Consider the following 21,054-nt stretch of genomic DNA (forward strand, 5'->3'; position numbering starts at 1 on the left):
GCATACCAAATGTATAAATTATCATCTTATCAAAAAAGGTTTCTGCCAAACACCTTTGACACAGTTGTGACAATGATATGGAGATATAAGCATATTTAAATTAAGAGATTCTTATGTTTAACAAGTACTACTCTTAATATCTTAATTGATATTCCTCTTGCTGAAGAAAACAAGTGAGTATCAACAAATTACCACCAAACCTACAATTTTAATTACAACTTAAAAGTATACTAATACAAGTAAAGATTGTTTTAAAATGTCAAAATTTTTAATGGGTTGAATTAGGATTTTGCATATAAATATTGTATATTATAAGGTAGTCAATTCAAAAGTTATCAATTTGGTGACACATCACTGCAAGTATCTGTCCTATTGTACTACCGTAATGCCATGAAGTGGTGTTTACACACGTTTACCTAAAATGAGTTTGAAAAAATTACAATAAAAAAGTTGTTTTCGATTGACCTTTGATAGTAAATAGGAAGACCTCGAATGACATACTCCATGATCACATCTCTAACAATCCTTTCCCCTTTTCTCACATCCTCCAAAATATCCAACCTCTCGTCATCAACTATGCAAGCAATTATAATGTTAATTGAGTTTCCAGAGAAAAAAGACGAGTCGCTGCTTCCTCACTGATGTCGCAAATACAGATTAGTAACTAAGGCAACGAGTTGTCGCTTTCATCTGGCGGTTACATGTTATTTTGGCAGGTTTTCTTGTAATGTTTTAACCTGATTTCTTTTCTAAAGAGGCCTACTATAAAAACCCCTCTCAAATTAGGGTTAGGTTTTACTAGAAACACAAAAGAGAAAGTGAGTCATCGAAAGAGAGATCTGTTTTTGATTCATCTTGTAATCTTCTAATTTTATAGTAAAACTTTAGATTCTCAGTGCTTCTGAACGTAGCTATCACATTGCTGGTGCACCACGTAAATTCTTGGTGTGATTTTCTTTATTGTTTGCATTGAATCTTTATTGTTTGGCTATTTAGAAGGGCAGTCAAGGAAAGCAAAAGACATAAATGCCAAAAGGTAATATGACAATCAATTTAATTAAATATTCAAATATTTCTCTTGTGAGTTGAAACATCATGAGCAGACAAATGTGGTAAGAAGAGTTTCATGTCCTAGAACCATAAGTAACAAACAGAGCTCTGCACATATTCCACTATGCAGAAAGTCAGATTTTAGAAATGCATAATATCATGATATCATGGTGCTCCCTTAAAGAAAAACAGAATTTGATGCAGGTATCTTAAGTCCAAAAATACACACTGCAATGTGATAAGGGCATACCCACTCATAAGGCAAAAATGCGGTAACGGCATTATCATAATGCCAAATATCGGGATAAAACATGAGATATATCTCAAAAAAGACACGGTTTTTTGTGCATCTTTTACAACAGCGGAAATATCTGTTTGATTTCTTTTGCGAAAACATTTACATTGTGATTGCGACCAATGCAATGTTATGTGACTCTATTTTGCACTGTGCTCCCATTATGAAGCATTCTGTGGGGAATATGTGGCAGAGCAAGCATAAAATGAACCAAAAGCAAAGTCACTCCCATTCTTTGTTTCAGCTCAAGTACATATGTAAGATCCTTGCGATCTTGACATCTAACAAGCGTATGCACATGCCAGAATCACAACATGAGTAGACAAGATCACAAGAAGTAAGATCCTAAAAAATTGGTTCTTGCAACAAGGTATTCGGTAAAGAATCAAGAAATTATGTATCAGAATATAAGCAATAGGCAAATAGCCAATAAATGTACAAACAATATTACATAATATCCATTTTCCTTTCCTAAGCGTTTCTTTATGGGGGGCAGGGGAGATGTTCTGGGCTGAGCGCTTGGTGCCTGTCAACTTTCATTACCCGTACAAGTTTGCAGTGAAGTGCAGCAGCTTATAGCTGTCATAAAGGACATGTAAGCCCCTTTTGCTTTCTATCTCAAATAGAATACCGGGCTCAAAAACATGATATATACACAGTTTGAAATTAATGACAAGCTCATGGCTAAAAACTGAAAAAATTGACGAAGAAAATCTTTATTTCGTTGTTACCTCATTGCTCCAATGCGGAAATAGGAAAAAACCTCATAAGAAAACTCGAGAGAGACCAAATACAGATGAGACCAAGAATCTGGAGAACACTCAACAGGGTACCCAAGGAATTATTTATGGCCAGGTTGTGTGGAGTCATTTCAGCTCCTCTAACCGTAAAAGATAGAGCAGTGACCAGTTGTGCTGCTCGATTTAGTTGATGTAATCTATACACCTGTTTCATGTCAACCAAAAATCAACCACCAAAAACAACTTAAAGAAAAATAAAAGATTGGACTAAAAAACAATGCAAAAATTGTATGATCGGGTCAGGTCCTTTTCATGTTATAGGTTAGAATTTCAGGGTTATAACCCATCGGTTTTCTGTCGTCTTATTGTCAATTGGGTCGAACCGTCGGATCAAAATTGACAGTTGTACTGGATACTAAGCTCAATTAAGAATAAAATTCTGACAGTAGTGTATGAAATGGCAATCAAAGTCTCAAAAGTGCAGTATTTTAATGTAATTTACCTTGAATATAACTGGAATGACTGGCCATGACGGTGACTTTGTATATTTTGCATACTGCTCGAATGCAAACTGTACAACGATGCCAACCAAGTAAGGTGCTAGAGCAGCTGATGCCGCAGGGCCAGTCCATGGCCAAACAAAACCCATAGTTACCATTGGTATAATAAGACTAAGAACCAATACAGCAACTGAAGAAATACGATGCCCCATATGGGATGTTAGCCTTCCATAACTGCTGTTAGCAGAAATGTTTTTACCAGAACTACAGAGAAAGTCAATAATGAGGAGGAAAACTGCAACTCCACAGTAGAAGAGAGCCTCCGTGAAAAATAATATGAGGAAATCTGCAGAAAGGAGATGAAGGGTATTTAGTAGATGACCATAAGAACACAAAGGGAAAACTTTCGCTTAGTCATCACCTGTTTCTCTTGGTACTTGCCCAAACTAAAAACATTTGTTCATTCTCCATGTTATCTTCAATTTTAGTGCCTCGTTGATTAAAAAGGACTAATGAATAGTTTAATTTTGTAGGAAAAATATAAAATAGATGTGAAGATGCCACCTTCATTTATCATAAAGTAGACTTGAATACAAGAAAAATAAGATTCGGTAAGTTACCTGTCAAAAGGGAATCTTCAAATATTAAAGAAATTATCCTGCGCAAATATAGTGATGGAAGAATGAATGAGGCAACGAGAATTGCAGGGCCAGCAAACCATAAAAGGCTGTTCTGATTCTTCCTCACATTTGGTGGAGGAACTTCATTCGCAATTGTAAGACGAGGGTTATAAAATGAAACAAATCCAGGCTTTCCACCGCCTTCATGCAAATTAGTAGAAGAGACTTCATCATCCAAATGACCAGAAAAGTCAACAGGCAACTCTCCTGTCTCAGTAGCATTCACCTCGATCACTTCTTCTGGAAGGAAATTTTCGGATATAGTTGGGAAACATTTTCTTCTCTGAAGCTCCTCTGTAGATTTGAAACCATTCCTGAACTTCCATAGCCGAACTGCTTGACCGCGCCAAGAACACATGATGAAGATAAATAGATGGAAGATCAATTGAAAGCAGAAGTTCAAAAAATGCACCAACGACAACAACATTCCATTACCCAAAGCATTACAATGAACGCAATATGGCTGCTTCCCAGAATAGGAGTGACACGGAAAAGTGGTGATTATGAGTAGAGCCAAACTTACCCCTTGGAGTAGTTCAGTTTGGTTAACTTGAGCAAGCCTTTTTAGAGTCACAAGATCCATCTTATTACAACATTCTTTCAGACTAGAGTTCATATATCCCGGTTTTTGCTAATACAAACGAGTATTTTCCTTACTTATATCAGCATTTCATGAAATATAACTCATTAATTAATCTAATTAATAACCCAAAGCTGAGGAAAGTCAGATTTGAATAATACAAAAAGTTATAAACTTTGCGGGTATCTGATGAAACTGCACTAAACGATGGTTCACTTAAATTTTTGCAACTGCCATGGAAGTTGCATGAACAGGTTTGGTCCTTAAAATCAGTTCCGTACTTCCGTGCACTCAATTCTTAACATTAGAAAATCATTCTGTGCTGGTTTGAGTTATGGCGTGAGTTCAATTCTGAGTGAGTGACAGGTCTAGATTACCTATTCCTTCTTAGTGTCAACTGTGTCACAATGACAACATTCCTATACGAATAATTACATGATATTGCATCAAGAGGTAATAAGTCCAAGTCACTAAAGGAGGCTTTGCAATGAGATCTAAGTACATTAAAAAAGGTCAACATATCACACATGTAAAAGCCAAACTAACATTTCTTGGTCAGCCAACGGAGCACAAATGAATCAAAGCAACAGACATTTATACCTACCGTTAGTGGTTGCTAAGTGTTTCCTGTTCTTCTTAGGTTCAATGGATCGCGATCTTAAGCTTATCTGAACATCAAGAAAACAGGAAACATGTTTCAGAGTTTTTCAAAATGTGGTAACAAAACAGGAAAAAAATTTCACATGAAAAATTCATTTGTCTATGCTCCACCTACTATTCACAAAGCCTTCAACGATAGCAAAGATGTCTCACATTGAGATAATCTCCGGTGAGCTAAATGAATACAAAACAGGCAACGACTACATTTTAGCTGCAGCCAAGAGGATGAAAAAGAAAGCTACTAGAGACAAGCTAACCAGTTTTGATCCTATGAGGAGACTCTTCTACCTACAAACCATTTAAATCTCTCCATTACATGAGATTTTACATTGCTAACCATCCAGCTCAAAGAAAAGATTTAGCTTTTCAAAGGCATTCATTTCTGTTTCTCCAAATCCAATGGACAAGTGAAGAAGCTTAAAGCATGAACATGCATCTACAAAATTCAACCAAGACCCTCTTCAACTCAACAAATTTCAGTTCATGCTTCTATTAGCTATTCTAGACAAAATAAAACATTCTCCAATAATAATATCAAAAACTTAAATAAAAATCAAAGCTTTTATCAGTATGCGTTACAAATTGAAAATCCATTGAATTACAAACAATAGGCAATATCAAATTCGGGAATGGGTAAGAGAAATTCTGGATTCTATCTCCATTATGTCATTTATGGGCTCCTAACCAGTCAAGATTTGTGGTCGAATACACTCAACCTTACCTTTAATAATGTTAAAAAAAAGGGGGGATATTTCCAATTGATCCTAAGGTTTGAACATGCATTAACAAAATTCCGCAAATTCAAACAAAACCCACTTCAACCCAAAAAATTTCTTCTTCTTCTATAAGCTATTCCTGGACTAAAAAGAACGTTCTCCAATAATAACCTCAAAAACCCAAATAAAAATCAATGCTTGCACATGCATATAAATTGAAAAGCCACTAAAATTAATTGAACAAAAAACAATACTAAAGTAGGGATTAGAAATTCACCAGGTAACTTTGTCTGCATTTGAGAATGGGGGATAGAGAAGATGTAAAGCAAGAAAGAGAAGCAGTAAGTTCCATTGCCATGCTCAAATCAATTGGAATTGAGGAATGAAAATACCCATTTGACTTTTCCGTACAAGTTTTACAATAACATTTGTATGAATTATTGTTTTATTGGAGAGTAGATATGAGGGATTATTGAAATGAAAAGAAAATTTTCGTAGGTTTCAAGGTTTACAGGAGAACATACTAAAAATGTTTTGTGTGAATATGGTGAGCAAACGACAAGGAATTTAGATTTGGCTAATGCTTGTATTTCTGGTACCATTGGTTGCAGTCTTGCAGACTTGTGCTTAGCCCATAGAAGCCTCATTTGGAAAATTGGGTTTTATTTCAATTGAGTTAAACCTAACTTATTAAACATTAATGTCTACTTAGTGTATTTTATTGTTTATTTATATTATCCTATTATCTTTGATGCTTACTTATCGCATCCTTAATACGTACTTTTAATATCATAAATGTCTACTTACATAATTTTTAATGCTTACTTATAACATTTTAAAATATACATGATAGGCTGGCCCAATTAGAAATGATCTCTCAAAGATACCGTCTCTCACAAGAATTAGGGATAGATTCTCAAAGTTTATTCTAGTTGTTTGATTAATGAAAAAAGTTTTTAGGAAGGTCGGTTAAAATTAAATAATAGGTGCGTTTATCTTTGTAATTATACCCAATAGATAGCTAATTTAAAATAAAAAATAGATGAATTTCTTTTCAAAGCATTGAGTATATATTGAATTACTCTTGATCGTTTCGCCCAAAGCAAAATCAAACAATTTATTTAAGGAAAAATTATCCAAAGTAATTCAACTTTTTTTCAATTTTCTTACAATAATTCACAATAATTCTAACTATCAGTTAACCATGAATAATCACATGTATTATATTATTTAACCCGGAGTGTTGTTAGATCACTTGTAACCGATTGTATAAAATATAATTTAATTTTCTTTTTTTTCTTCTTTCTTTTTTTAAGTGATTTTATGTTATTTACTTAATTTATTGGAAAATACCACTAAACTGCAGTGAAAAAGAGGTTTAATTTGCTGATTTTTGACCTTTATTATCTAGCCATCAATGATAAGTTTTCTTAATTTTGAAAAATTAAATTAGGGTTTAAAATTTCCCATTTTCAATTCCAATTATGCATTTTTAATTTTTTTCTTGATTTGATCTATGCTAGGTTGGTTTGAGTGATTTCTTTATAATAAAATGGTGGTTTGGTGGGGTGTTTAAAAAAACAAAGGTTGAATTAGAGTATGGGGGTGGTATGTGTAAATCAATGAGTAGACAAGTTATCTTGGTTCGAACTTAAGGGGATAGTTGAGGAAGACATTGGTTTCAAGTCTCCATTTACCTTATACTACTTGAATCCTAAGGCAATGACTTATGAAGAAGGGTTGAAGAAACTAATTAATGTTGTTTCTGTAAGTGAAATGGGTAATGTTGGTACTGACTTTAAGGTTGTAGAGGTGTAGGTTGTTGATGTTAAAAATGATGACAATTTCTCTCTGAAAATGAAAAAAGAAGTCAATCATGTAGGTAAAGCACATGGCTTAGTGGGTGAAAGGAAATGTTTCCGACTTGATTACATTATCCTCTCACTTGAAAAATTTGCAATTTAAGTCCTATAAACAAAATACAATCAAAATTAGCTAAACTAAATTACTTTACTAAATTAAATCATAATCATAAAAATTAAACCATAACTTACAGGTCAAAGACCACAAGCAACCATAAAATCGATGCCCAACTGTAGAACCTTTTCTAGCAATTTGCAATTTTGCTAGAACACCATGTTCACATTTAGGGCTTTCCCTTGCAATTGACCTTCTTGATGTTGAAGAATGAGATGTGGTAATGCTCTTAATGGCGTGAGAGAGATGAAAAAAAAATTGAGATGTTTGCTGATCTTTTTGGGTTTTAATGGAGAATTATGGGTGTGGGTTTTAATGGAGAGAAGCAGTAATCCATTAATGGAAGAAGATGATGATGCAGGGGTTAAATGAGAAAGAAATGCAACATTTAGTTTACCAGAACAACAAGTCAAAAATGATTCAACAACACTCCGGGTAAAATGATACGATATATGGGATTATTCATGGTTAAGTGATAGTTGGGATTATTATAGGAAAATCGAAGAAAGGTTGAATTACTCTGGGTAATTTTTCCTTTATTTAACCCAATAGTTGAGTTTATTCAAATATTAACAATTTGTAAGATTATTTTCAGTGAATCAAGCAAAATTAGATTCATAACTTGCATGTTTGGAAAATAATTTCATAGATTTTTTTTAAAAAAATTTAATTAAAATAAGCTCATTTATTTCAAAAGTTTTTGTATTGATTCAAAAAGAAATATTTTTCTATTCACTCTATTTTCTTTTCTAGTCCATCTCGTCCTTGCCATTCAAGTATTAATAATCTCATTGTCTTTTTAATTTGCTTTATTTTCTCTTTTAATTTGTCTCATAATTTTATCTCGTTTCTATTTCGAGACACGATTTCACTTTATTACTCTTTATATTGCAAATTCTTTATAATGTTTAAAAACCCTATAATTTAATCCATTATATTGAAGTTTTTATTCTCTGCGTCATTTCTAATTGAGACATGTTAGGATTATTGGTGACTTGTGTTACCAAGTAATCAAAATATGATTAAGGTAATTAATCATTTTAGTTAGTGAAGACTAGAAGAGGACGAAGAGTCACATGTGATTGGTTTGTATGGAGTAAATCTTGACATGTGAAGGTTAGAAGAGGATGAAATCAATCCTAGAACTAAAGCAATGAGCGTGGGAGAGCGTGGGAAGCATGGAAAAGGAAAGTCAAGTAAGAAAAAGGTGGTCAAAACCAGCCTGCAGTGTGGCTCGACCTGCAGCTCGACCATAGCTCGACCAAGACCAGGTCGAGTGAACCTTCTGTGGATTCTGTCGAGGCTGTTGCTTGCTAATTTGTTGCTCCAGCTGCTGTCCCCCATTTTACCTAATGCCCCTCTATAAATAACCCTTGTATACAAGGTTATTTAGTGTGCCAAAAGTCTCATCTTAAAGCATTACCTCTTGCTTATGTAAATTACACCCATATTAGTTCCTCTCTTCCTTAAACTAACTAATTCCTTTAAGTTTATATTTTCTCCTTTAAACACATTAATATAATCTTAGGCTAAATGATGAATGTAGTCCAAGATTGGTAAACCTCCTTAAATCTGTCTTGATTATTTACTTATTATTGTCATTCATCATATTATATTGCATTATTTAAGTCCTATACTTGACACAACACAAACACACACTTAAACATTAATTTAGTGATCCTTAAGTGAGGTTAATTACCTTTATTTTCAAGACAAAACAACATAAACAAAGAAAAATAAGTTATATTATGAATTTGTTATTGTTTCCCTCCGTCTCAAAATAGTTGTTTTCGGGCAATACTAGTTGCACCATTTCCACGCACAAAGTATTATGGTCTTGTCTTCCCATGCTTTTTTATTTGATTTAAGATGATGTTGGAAAATCCCATACTTGCAAAGAGAGAAGAAATTAATCCTTCTTATATGTAGTGAGAAACAATTTAGCATCACAAAAACCTTCATCCTCTAAATAAACCCATAATTATGAGTCTTTTCCTCTTACTTGGAGGATGAGTTTACAGTTTACTACAAATAATTTCATTGTTTTTTTGTACATATTGATATACGCATTTGGCATTGGCTAACGTGGTTAGGTAGATTAACGAGAAGGGATATACGCAACTGGCTATTTGTTTAGGATACCTACTGGGTAGGTCACAAACACAATACAATTACCATCACACCTAATAATTAGCTGAGAAATGTAAAGAAAACATAGATTGTTCATGTACACAAGTGGGAAAGTCCGACAATTCCCATTTCCATATTGTCGATTTGCGGTTATCAGAACTAGGAAAAGGATTGCTACATACAAAAGCTTCAAGCCAAAAATGATGAAAGTTACCGGAGCAAATGCGCAGAACAATCCATGACCTGCCTAGTTACCACAATACATTTCAAAGTGAAATCAAATGGAAAATAATAGGCAAAACATTCAGGAAGGATCCGATCTACAAGTTTCAGCCATATGGAGCCTTCAGCTCCTCTTCATGCTATTAAAGAAAACATCAACCAAGAAATTAAGAATCCAAATAGGGTCAAATAAAATCAATCATGTGATGAAATAATAAAATACCTGTAGCATAAGGAGGGTGACTTCCCGGCTAAGTCTTTGACAACAGATCGAATTGAGATAAGGTTCCTAGATGCTTAAATCAGATATTAATCATTCAGTACTGCTTGTCTCCCATTAAAATTACCCCTCCCATGCCTTGATTGATTCTGTCCCCTCTCACGGAACCTCGAAGCTCCAGATTGAGACTCTGCTTGCACACCAGATTCATTTGACCTGCCACTGCTATTAGATCCCACAGGCTGGTATTGATAGTGTGAGTTCTGCCTCTGCTTCTCGCGGTTCATAGACGAGTGGTGCTGCTTGCTCTCATGGGCTGTTGAGCTCCAATCTCCACGAGACTCATGACCTCTATTAAAACGGTTGCTCTGATTTGCATTCTTGCGGTAACCAGAGGAAGGATTCTGCTCATTGCGTCCATCAATTGTTCCAAATGAAACAGGATCAACTTCACCTCCTGATGATTCCAGATCCCAACTAGGAGAACGAGGACGCCCTTTAGCAGGAGCAACTCTCTTGTCTCGCCTAGCTTCTTGAAATCCAGCAATGAAAATTGCCTGGCGTGTAACTTTATCTTCAGAAGCCAGTACTTGATCTTTGGGAGCAGATTGATTAGGTAGTGACCGAGTATCTGAACTGTTATTTTGGCCAGTCTCACTTTTCAAGGCTTTTGTGTCTTCTGTGATAAAGTTCTGACCACTTTGAGACCTATTTTCTTGCTGATTATGTTTAACATGACCATGGGATTTAGGTTGCCAATGAGGGATAGAGCGATCCCCAGCTGCTCGAATTTCCTTTGAAGACATCGTCTTTTCTGCTTGATTTGCCTCCACATGAGAAAATTGCAGGTCAATCAACCCAGTATATCCCTCTTTGTGGTCATGATTCTGATGACTACCATTCCCTCTTTGTCCCTTGATTGGATGCCTTCTACCCTTTCCAGATGGAATGTGGTCCTTCACGCCAGTGAATACAGAATTGGAGCTGAAATCATTCACACTTTCCCATCCATCGGACATGCTAGCTTGTGGTCCTTTCTCTGAGAGTTCATCAAGTCTCGATGGTGGTCTTTTCTCAAAGTAATTATCAGACCAACCGTTCGGTGGAGACCTGTCAGATGTTTGAATAATCTTGCCAGTGTTTGCAGCAGAACTGTCTCGGGAAACTTGAACCAAAGTGGATTCAGCAGAAGCACGTCGGCGCCATGATCCCTGACCTCTATGACTCCTATTTTTACCATCCATGTGTTTGGATTCAAGATTAGCTTCTGCCTTAATGACATAGTCAGTGGCATGAGAAGCGTTTTCAGTTCCATCACTTCCTTCAGTTGCTCCTGGATCAATAGATAAAAGTAGTGGAATACTTCCTTGCTGTGCCAATTCTTTGGCTACAGGTTTCGGAACATATCTTTCCATCTCAGCCCTTTTAGTTTTGGAACTATTGTGCACCAAACTATCTCCAGTTGCTGAAGAAATTAAAATTTCAGTAGAGTTCTGGTTAGTTTGGGCAGCCACCTCAAGTTTGTTATGCGCTCGGACTGGCGCCCAGACAGCAGTGTCATTGATGTGATTTTTTTCAGATGCCCTATTAACTTGTGAATTTCTAGGCTTACGAGAGTGTTGGGCCTTCCAAGCATTGTTTACTCTACCATGAGTATCTTCACTAGAAAATGAAGATTGGTTTTCAGAGGTGTAAACGGAACCTTTGGGATCAACTGACGACCGCATTGAGGTAGAATTAGCATGCAAGCTGGAAGCATTCTGCTCTGTAATTTCCGGGACGGCTTGAGCGCGCTTATTGTCCTTTGGCATAGTTATAGATGAAGAAACAGCAGTGGATGACTCCTCTACCTTATGCCTGTTCTTTCCACTCTTGCTAGCTTTCTTTTTCTGAACTGGCACTTCAGCGGTAACAGGCGAATCAGATGGCATTTTTCCAACTCTTGAATCAACAGAACTACCTGTACCTTCTTGAGTTGAACCTGAAACCTTGAAGTCTTTCAGCAAATCTGTTTTACCATCTAGAATTGAATCTTGTACAGAATTCTTCTCAGTAGGAACATTTTGCTTCTGTTTATACCCTCCCCGCTTCTGCTTTGAGACTTCACGAAATTGAGGTGCAGGTTTATGACAAGCATCATCACCAACACTAGTATCAGTAGTTGGAAATTGACTCTGGGAGGACAAGGAATCCTCCTGATAAGCATTCCCCTTGGTCTCTGGCAGAGAATGCTTAGGAGAAACATCAGGATCACTAGTTTTAAATGTACTTCTTTCATTTATTTGATCACTGTTATTAGAAGCAGCACTTGACCCAATGCTGAGATTAGCATCCACACTTGGAGCAGGTTGAATTCTAGAAACATCTTGCTTCTTTCGAACGTCACCAGGCGGAAGATTAGTTTCATTATTAATTGCATTATCCATACCCAGATTAGCACTACGCCTATTCAGTTCTTCAAGTTTGGCAAGTGCTTTTGCCTTCTGCTCCCGCACCCGTTCTTCCTCTTCCTTTTGTAACTGGATTGCTCGTTGCTTCGCTATCTCTCTCATTTTAGCACGCTGAAATATGAGCCAGCAGCAGATTGTAATTTTATAGTACTTTGAAAGGCATTTAATGCAGAGACATTAAAGTAAACACGCATACACGCACATATACCTGCATATCACTTGGATCGTGCTCTTCCACTGAATCATTAGCAGCTGATCTGGAACCAGCTTCCAGAACAGGCTTGGACTCAAAATTCTTTCCCCATCCACCGACTTCTTGTCCATGAAACCTCCCTTTTGCATGTGGATCACCTCTACTGTGAATTCCACGTACAGATCTCCTGTAATTTGGAAAATCAGACAAAACAAAACAAGAAAGAACAGATTATTAAATGCAAAATACTGCACAACCTGGTGGCAGCTGTTACACTGGCAGCTGCTGACTCATGACTTCCATCAACTGCAGAAACATCACTGCCGCGAGAAACAGGGACAAGAACTCCAGAAGGGTAATGGCGCTCCAAAACAACATCAGAATTAGCTTCATAAGCAGATCCATGATCATTGACATTGGCTATTTGTACTCTGTCATTTGGTTCCTCCCTCCGGAAGCCATCCTGTTTCCCACCAGCAGCACGAGTCTTAGCATTTAAACCTTCTATTTTTTGTATCAAAGAATTATCCCGAGGGGAAACCACATTATCCAAAGCAGGATCCATCTGAGCTTCAGATGTTTTGCTCAAACGATCAGGTAACTTTACACTAGAAGGCTCAATAGAGGACAAATTATTATCAGACGAATAAGACGAACGTTCTGGAGCTGCAGTTTTTCCATGATAAATATCTTCATCCTTCTTGTAATCATCATCCCAAGCATTTCCCTGCTGTGGTGCTCTTGATAAGATCCCTTTCTCACGATTTAATGCACCCGCAGTCACTCTATGACCCCACTTCTCTTCCTCATTCTGATTCCAACCATCACTTGGATTCATCAAGACCTTGTGGTGTCCTCTTGGATCATGGGGGTGACCAGACTCAACATTTTCAGGCCCTCTACTTTCCTGTGATCTGGAATGGGCATTGTTTAAATCAGGAGCATTCTGGTTTGCATATCTAGTATAAACAGGGGGCCCAGCAGGCATTCCCATAAATGACATTTCTCGTTCATTGGGATTGCAGAACCCTAGTGGAGGTCTGTAATAACCATTATATGAAACAGGGCCAGGATAAAATCCAGGCTGCATAGGCATGCCGGGATGGAAGTGTGGAACATGAGGCATTTGTGGCATATCGGCATTTTTAGAGTAATGTGACTGATGTCCATGATGGTTAACACCAGGGGGAATAGGCTGAGAGCTGGCAAGACCAGGAGCTGGAACATGAGGGGGGTAATAAGGAAATGGATCTAAATGAAATCCGCCTGGAGGTACAGGGCCACCATAAGGAGGACACGGAGGCCCCCGATACAATCCACCTCCAGGAGGATTAACTGGAGGGGCACCACGCCAAGATTCATAATGAGGAGCCATGTTAGGATTTGGGAACATGTGATGCTCTCCATGCCATCTCTCCATGCTAGGTCGAGGCCCATCTTCAACAAATGGAGGGCCATCGCTCCTCCAAGAATTACCCCTGGCGTCCGGATTTTTATAAATGTCATCTGAGACAAGAACAAAAATGTTTAAAAACATTATTTCATTCAAATAATGGAGGGCGACAACAATCGCCATCAAAATTCAAAAGAAATGATATAGAATTGACTAACCACCATGGTTATTTCCCCGACTATCTTCCATGATTCTCACACCACTAGAAGAACCAGGACGACCGTGAGAAGCATGTTCTGCCAAATGATAACCACACTATAAATAAACTTAAATCATCATCAAGAAATAATAACAAATGTGAGTATAAAAATCTTAACCAGGTCTTGAGAAAGACCTGATTTCAGGAACAATCCTAAAAGGCTGACAACCGCTACAACTAGGCGAGAAAAGAGACGAATAAAATAATCACTATCCACAAGGTAGACAAAGAACAGGTCACAGTTAATCACCACCTCAACCACAACAATGCAACCTTAATTTTTTTGGATTCACAAAAAACTGCATAATGATTTTGCTGATCTAAAATTGCTATAAAGATGAACACTCTTGATAATGGCAAGAAATTGCAAATCATCAGGAACGACCTAGTACCAAATTAAGCAGTCACTACACTGAAAAAAATATTTGTGTAAAAAGAAGGGGAATTTACAAAACAAGGAGCAAACCCAAAAAGCCCTTCCTAGAAGCAATACAGATAAGTAGGTAACAGACAAAAATAACCCAGGAACAGTTAGGCCGCTACATTCAAAGACAAGGATTAAACGCAAAAGAGCACCTAAAGTATCCAAGTTCCTTTTAGATTCGTCTTTCTCTGAACCAAGTGTCGGAAAATCTCCAGAACTCAGGGAGAATCCATCAGCTCCAGAAGAAGCAACCCCCTGCAAATATACAATTAACCAAAGTAGTCAGGCTAGTACAGAAAACAATTGTTTCTTGAGCATCTAGAGAACCAGATGGAACCAAAACAATGTCACTGCGATGCTCCTGGACTAGTTATACAAAAACACGGCAACTCATGTTAAGCTATTTGTAAGATCAGCATACCTTGCGTTCTTGTGCTGCAGTTCCACCCCAGACCCCAGGTGCAGGTTCAGCAAATCGAGACAAGTGTGAGCTACCAGGTCTAGTTTCAGCACTACGAGGGCGCAATGACGTTGAGGAAGAATGGTTAGAGGCCAAAACCCCTGAGGCTGATGACGGCCTTGAGTTTGAGCCCCATGCACCGACTTTGGAGTCATGAGCTTTTTCACTGCCAGAAGTTGATGGCCGAGTGCCACCACTGGATGAAGGACGACCTACCAAGTGGCTGGGTGACGAGCTACTTCCATCAGTAGTTGGCGATAATGCTGAGGTGCCCCACGCATTTGAGCCAGAAGATGATGGTCGGCTCCCCCAACTAAGAGTTCCCCTGAATTTGTCCCAGATAAAACCGGTTTAAGAATGATTGCTTAAATTTGCAATTAAAATTAGAAGATAGCTGCAAGGCTACACTACCAACTCATAATTCAAGATATATGTGTATATGTAACAAATATACTTACTTGGGAACAATTTCAACATTGGGGTCCAAACCATGATTTTCCAACCTTGATCATTCAAAGGAAAAACATAAAAGAAACGTCAAAAGAGAAAGTACAAAGTTCAAAGATGAGGTAGGGAGGAGAACAACCTTTGACTGGGCAAATTTATGGGCTTCGGGACAGCAACTTTTCCCAAGACAGTCATACCACCTCGTCTCGCAGGTGCCCATCTGTGGAACAAAACATATAAGCAAAGCTATAGGCAAGTGTCTATTTCGTTCACAGCAACATTTTTCAGTGCAAATAAAGTGATAAATTGGCAACAGATAACAATATTAAACGTCCCAGTGTAGACTATATATACAGAACCCCAACAAATAAAACACAGAGTTCAAAAATACAAACATTTTCTCCATCCATATTTAGTTTATCTTCTTCCAAATCTCATATGTATCAATTTAATTTAACCATTTTCTTTTTCAAGACCCACCCTTTAATATATCTTCACCTTTTAAGGTTTGAACTTTGAACCCAACATCAACCTTATCACATCAACTTTATACTAAAATATTCATACACTCAGTCACATGAAAACGGTGAGCAGGATATGAGTGGATAGCTAAAAAAGGGACAAATGAAGTATAAGGTTGAAGTGAGTATATATAAAGAATTAAAAAAGATGGATGGAGATGGAGTACATGTAAAGTATACATTAAAACAGTACATCTCGATAAAAACATTTCTAATCCAAGATACCACAGAGCAAGAAACAAATTTAGAAGAGGTAATGTATATGGTTGAGATTAAACATTTAATCAAGGACTGTGGGACAGAAAATCCAATAAAAGTAAAATAATTTTAAATCCTAGTGCAAAATGCTAAACAGCAAGTGAAAGTAAGGGAGAAGACCAGAGGAAGCATTTAATTTGAAATGAACTGCTATCTCTGCAATACCTTCGGTCTCCAGTTATCGCACTAGATGTCATAGCTAAATGCCAGATCCAAGGTCATCCAACCTGTTACAAAATGTGAATAAAATTGGGTTGATATGAATGTGGAACCAAAACAAAGAATATGCATACTGCTTTTCATAATAATGAAAAAACAAAAGGTACGGCTTACGACCATCCAATGCTCAATTAACGACTTGAAGTCCCAAGAGTGATTAAATTATATTGTTATATATCAAAGAATACAGTATTATATTGGGAGATGGAGTCTTGCCAACTTGATATTGATAAGAGGAGATCAAGTGAATGAGTCACACACTCAACAAAGCAACAAGTGTCCAGCCATTAAGTTGCGATGGATATAACATGAGAGCAATAACAAAGTTATTTACCAATATATACTAAGACACCCTTCATTAAATAGACATAGTCATGTGTAAGATAGAATATTTAATCATTTACAAATAACTAAATTGAAACCAAAGAAATTTTAGGAGTTCATATCACGGTTTGGCATTAAAATTTTCCAGTTAAAACATTATAAATTTAGGATTAGATTAGAAACTTAAAAGCTGAGTAATACTAATAGAATTTGAAAATACAAATTTGATACAAATGCATGTAACATCAAAACACGACGGAGTACCAATTTTACAAAATAAAAGTTTAAAAAAAAGGGGAGGGAGAAAAGCCTGAATAAAGATGATAATTCCAAACTAGCTAAAGAAGAATCCACATGACGAGAGAGCAAACAAGAGAAAAGGGACCATGTTAAAACCAAAAGGCACAACAAGATCCACCTTATGACTAGTTTTTTGATTAAAGGCTAAATGTGAGAAAAGGAACCACGTTATAATAAGATAGGAAGGTGAAAATACTCTGAAAAGCAATTCTTAATAAACCAACATCCTACGCCTTATTAACAAAGAAAACTGCCAACCTAAGCCAAAAGGCCCCTAGCTCATGTTGCACAGGAAAAAAAAAAAGAAAAGCAAAACCAAAACCAAAAAGGGAATTCTAAAAAAGGAGGTAAAAAAGATAAATGAGATAAACACTTGAAGATAAGAGCAATGACAAAAAGGAATCTGTTATAGAGCAAACAAGCGAATTCGCCCAAAGGACTAGCCTAGTGGGTAAGAGGTCCATTTACACTATAAACCTCACATTAGTTGCCCAAACAACCAATGTGGGAGTGGGACAGTCTTATAACTAGTAATAGCCCCATATCCATTCCATTACATTCGAACCCTCGTAAGGCCCAATGTCATTGTTGGTCACAACTGGCTTAACCCAAGACACCACACCGAGATGGATTCTCGTTGGTCACGGCTACATTGGTCACGATTGGCTTAACCCAAGCCACCACTCCGTAGGCCACTACTCTAAGTCGGCTCTAATATCACAGTTATTGCACAAACGAGAGAGCTTAACCAAAAGACTAGCCTAGTAGGTGAGAGAGCATATTTACTATATAAACCCTACATTAGTTACCTATACAACGATATAGGATAAAGTCTCATAACCTTATAATGACCCCAAATCCATTCCATTACAAACTCACTGACAATTATCTATCATTAATGTAAAAAAAATTAGTAAACAACTACCTATTCCAAGTTTCCAACACTAAACATGAACAAAACTACTTAATACTAATTCTTTTTATGAAACTACCAAAAGAACTCACAAACATCACGCTAGCACTACCAAATAACGGATTACAGACATTCGTGCTTTTCCTCCAATTCACTCCAAACTTCCTCAAAATAAATCAATCCTATAAACTCTCAATCAACAATTCTTAACTAAAATGCCATCCTTCAAAAGTAATTGAAGAAATCGAGTTCATAGCACTTAATTTAGAAAAAATTCAAGATTAACCTATGTGGCTGTCATTCTCTAAATTAGATCACTTATAAAAGAAATAAAATTTTGCGAACAACAGCCTTTATGTTTACGTGGTGTAACAACTACAGCCTCAATGGTTCGTTTTTGAAAACTACAATCTTCATGTTTTAGAAAGTGAAAACGATACAGCAAAGTCACCGCCTTACCGGAATCCAGTGACTTACAAAATACCTTTTGACCTTTACCTTTGACTTTGACCCAACTCACTTATAGTTAACTAACTCACATTCCTAACTATACCCCTTTACAACCTTCCTACCTCCCTCTCTACCACCACCCTTCACCATAACTCTCTCTCCCCCCATCATTTTCTCTCTCCTCTTTCTTCTTCCTCAACATTTCCTTCCATGGCAAGGACCAATTGAATTCAGATATCAGAAATACAATTTACAACCCAGATCATATTTGCAAAAACCCAAATATCAATCATCATTTTCTCTCTCTTGCTCCTTCAATTAATCATTTCAAACTAAATCCAAGCAACCCATTGAATTCAAATTTCATTAAAATTGAATCCTTAACTTAAACCCAAATCATTTCAATTCCCTAAATTACATCATTAATCAGCAAAAACCCCTCATATGAATATAACTAATTATCAAAATCTTACATCAGTTTAGGCAATACAAAAGAAAGGTATTTTATTTAATAATGGCAATACAAAATATGGTGGTGGATGGTCACATGGTGGTGGCTTGGCAAGCACGGCCACAATAGTTAGCGGTGAACTTAATCCCATTTTTAATTGCTTGCTTCTCTAATCCAATCTCATAGCTAGACCATAATAGTTTGCTTCTCTAATCTAAACTACACTTCCACGTGTTTGATTCACTTTGTCCAGTACACAATAGCACATCAGTTTATCTTGTAGATATAACTCGAGAATTTCAGAAACTTGCATCAATTGATTCAAACTCTGTAGCCTTAAACTCAAGGTAAAGCAGCTATTAACATCGTCTTCCAAAGTATAGAATATAGTCTGGCAATCAGGATTGACACAAATTGTTCAGCCGATTAATCGACCACTCTCTGATCAAGTTATTTGTACAAACCGCACACAGGAAGTTTTGAAATTCTAATTAGTGATCCAAGGCAAGACATGTAATGAGCAATTCCAAAATCCAAACTAAAAATTGACAATCATCCTCCCTACTCCTCTTATTCAAAATTTAAGATATTCATCAAAATAAACAATCCAGGTCACAAATTTATCCCTCATGTGTTGCTTAACTCCTCATACAGCCGATTCTCCACACACCAAAAACCCTTGAACATTTTATTATAACATACTACAACGGTACACAATTCCTAATATCTTAATATTCCTCTCAGCATGCAATTCCACCCTGATATCAAATTTTTTTAAAGAACATAGTATCCTTGCGCAGTTGCATCACAAATCTTAGGCAAAGGTATGAATGTTAAAAAGAGTACTCCCTTCAACCTCCACCACGGAAAGCTTGCACATTACATGTACCTCAATATATCCTCAAAGTTGCTCAATCCACTCCAACTTGCCTTAACAAGCTAAACTCGCTCAATTAAATAATCATGAATCCATGACCACAAAACTATAACAAATGAACCCTTTTCTCCAAATTATCCTTAACAACTAAAACTGTCTATGTGAAAGGAATAAGCTCAAATGGGTTTGAAGATGAATCACCCAAAAAATAATTAACTTCCGCCAAAGTTAATAACAAAAGAGAAGAATGTGATAAACCTAAAGTAACACATAAAATTTAACTATCAAGCTCAGAAGCTTACATCAAACATTTCACATCAAAAAATACAAATATCTTATAAAGAACACCATACTACAAACTATAAAACTTTTCATCGTTGAATCCAACAATGAAATTCTAATAATTCAACATCCGTTTCAAAAAAAAAAAAAAAAGCAACGAACTCAACGTATACAATTGAAAATAAACCACCTTCTTGTCACGATTTTCCGTATGTCACTTCTTCAACTTCGCAAAGCCAAACTATCGATCTCAATTTCGATATATTGATCTTCGAGAAAAACCAAAACCCTAAATCAACAATCGAAATTCGAAAAAGTAAAGAATGAAAAAATGATCGACGTGAATTCGTATAAGGTTCGTCACGAATCACCGTTGCCGCGAAATCAGATAAATTGAATTTTCCGGCACAATATCCCGGCGACCGGAATTTCCTGAATTGTTATATTGTTCTATTGATCGAAAATTTGGTAATTTTTTATGATAGTTGAAATTAGGGTTTAAAGGAAAGGGAAGAGAGAAATGTGAAGAATGAGACGGGGAAATGAATTTGCAGGCGGAAGGCCAAGAAATAAATCAAAGAAAAGAGGAAAAAAAAACAAAAAGCTTCACCCTTACGATTTTTCCTCTTTCTTTTATCTGTTTTAAACACTTTTTTATTTTTACTTCATTTACATCACTTTTTATTTTTATTTGTTCACTAATTTTACATTTTAATTAATTTTTACTTCATTCATTTTCATTTTACATACTTTTTATTTTTATTTTTACAAATATATACTACTCCTGTTTTTATTTTAACCAACCATTTCTATCTATCACTTATTTTCTCATTTTTCAACGCAATTTTATCTTCATTAAATTTTATCTATTTTACACAAAATGCAAACTAAAATAGATAAAAAGAAAATTACGTTTATCATCCTATGGACTATGTGTTTAATAGTTGAAGTTTGTCTTGTTTGACACTCATTTTGATGTACACTAAAATAGCATAAAATTAATTTGTGTATATTTGAAAGTGTTGATTAATGAGTGTAAAGTGAAAGATAAAGATGACAATAA

General features: G+C 36.2%; 2 protein-coding genes across 3 annotated transcripts; both read right to left on the minus strand.

The window, feature by feature from the left end:
• Window positions 1-1,728: 1,728 nt before the first annotated feature.
• LOC130797637 (uncharacterized) lies at window positions 1,729-6,404 on the minus strand. Its single transcript, XM_057660314.1, has 5 exons — window positions 5,499-6,404; window positions 4,450-4,513; window positions 3,206-3,598; window positions 2,588-2,931; window positions 1,729-2,290 (listed from the first exon to the last, which is right to left on the minus strand). The coding sequence occupies exons 1-5, from the start codon at window positions 5,577-5,579 to the stop codon at window positions 2,078-2,080; spliced, it is 1,095 nt and encodes a 364-aa protein (XP_057516297.1). The 5' UTR covers window positions 5,580-6,404; the 3' UTR covers window positions 1,729-2,077.
• Window positions 6,405-9,600: 3,196 nt separating this feature from the next.
• Window positions 9,601-20,602, minus strand: LOC130797636 (protein MODIFIER OF SNC1 1). 2 transcript variants are annotated; one of them, XR_009038919.1, is made up of 11 exons: window positions 20,182-20,602; window positions 16,341-16,402; window positions 15,536-15,616; window positions 15,408-15,452; window positions 14,911-15,274; window positions 14,642-14,744; window positions 14,025-14,102; window positions 12,671-13,919; window positions 12,429-12,600; window positions 9,774-12,331; window positions 9,601-9,690 (listed from the first exon to the last, which is right to left on the minus strand). XR_009038919.1 is itself a non-coding variant. In XM_057660313.1 (10 exons), exons 2-10 carry the CDS (start codon window positions 16,370-16,372, stop codon window positions 9,860-9,862), a joined length of 4,596 nt encoding a protein of 1,531 aa, XP_057516296.1. In that variant the 5' UTR covers window positions 16,373-16,402; window positions 20,182-20,602; the 3' UTR covers window positions 9,601-9,859. The 2 variants fall into 2 exon arrangements, 1 of the variants encoding a protein (XP_057516296.1); XM_057660313.1 differs by having other exon boundaries at window positions 9,601-12,331.
• Window positions 20,603-21,054: the final 452 nt, after the last annotated feature.

The sequence above is a fragment of the Amaranthus tricolor genome, chromosome 13 (assembly GCF_026212465.1).
Source record: "Amaranthus tricolor cultivar Red isolate AtriRed21 chromosome 13, ASM2621246v1, whole genome shotgun sequence".
In the NCBI taxonomy this organism is placed as follows: Eukaryota; Viridiplantae; Streptophyta; class Magnoliopsida; order Caryophyllales; family Amaranthaceae; genus Amaranthus; species Amaranthus tricolor.

Bases quoted from the DNA above. Each gene is read 5' to 3' on its own strand.
- LOC130797637 (XM_057660314.1), bottom strand. From the start codon at position 5,579: ATGGCAATGGAACTTACTGCTTCTCTTTCTTGCTTTACATCTTCTCTA. The intron at 2,932-3,205 runs GTAACTTACCGA...TCCTTTCTGCAG, and splicing joins TGAAGATTCCCTTTTGACAG to ATTTCCTCATATTATTTTTC. The intron at 2,291-2,587 runs GTAAATTACATT...GACATGAAACAG, and splicing joins TCATTCCAGTTATATTCAAG to GTGTATAGATTACATCAACT.
- LOC130797636 (XM_057660313.1), bottom strand. From the start codon at position 16,372: ATGACATCTAGTGCGATAACTGGAGACCGAAG. The intron at 13,920-14,024 runs GTTAGTCAATTC...TTCTTGTCTCAG, and splicing joins TCGGGGAAATAACCATGGTG to ATGACATTTATAAAAATCCG. The intron at 12,332-12,428 runs GTATATGTGCGT...CTCATATTTCAG, and splicing joins ACGATCCAAGTGATATGCAG to CGTGCTAAAATGAGAGAGAT.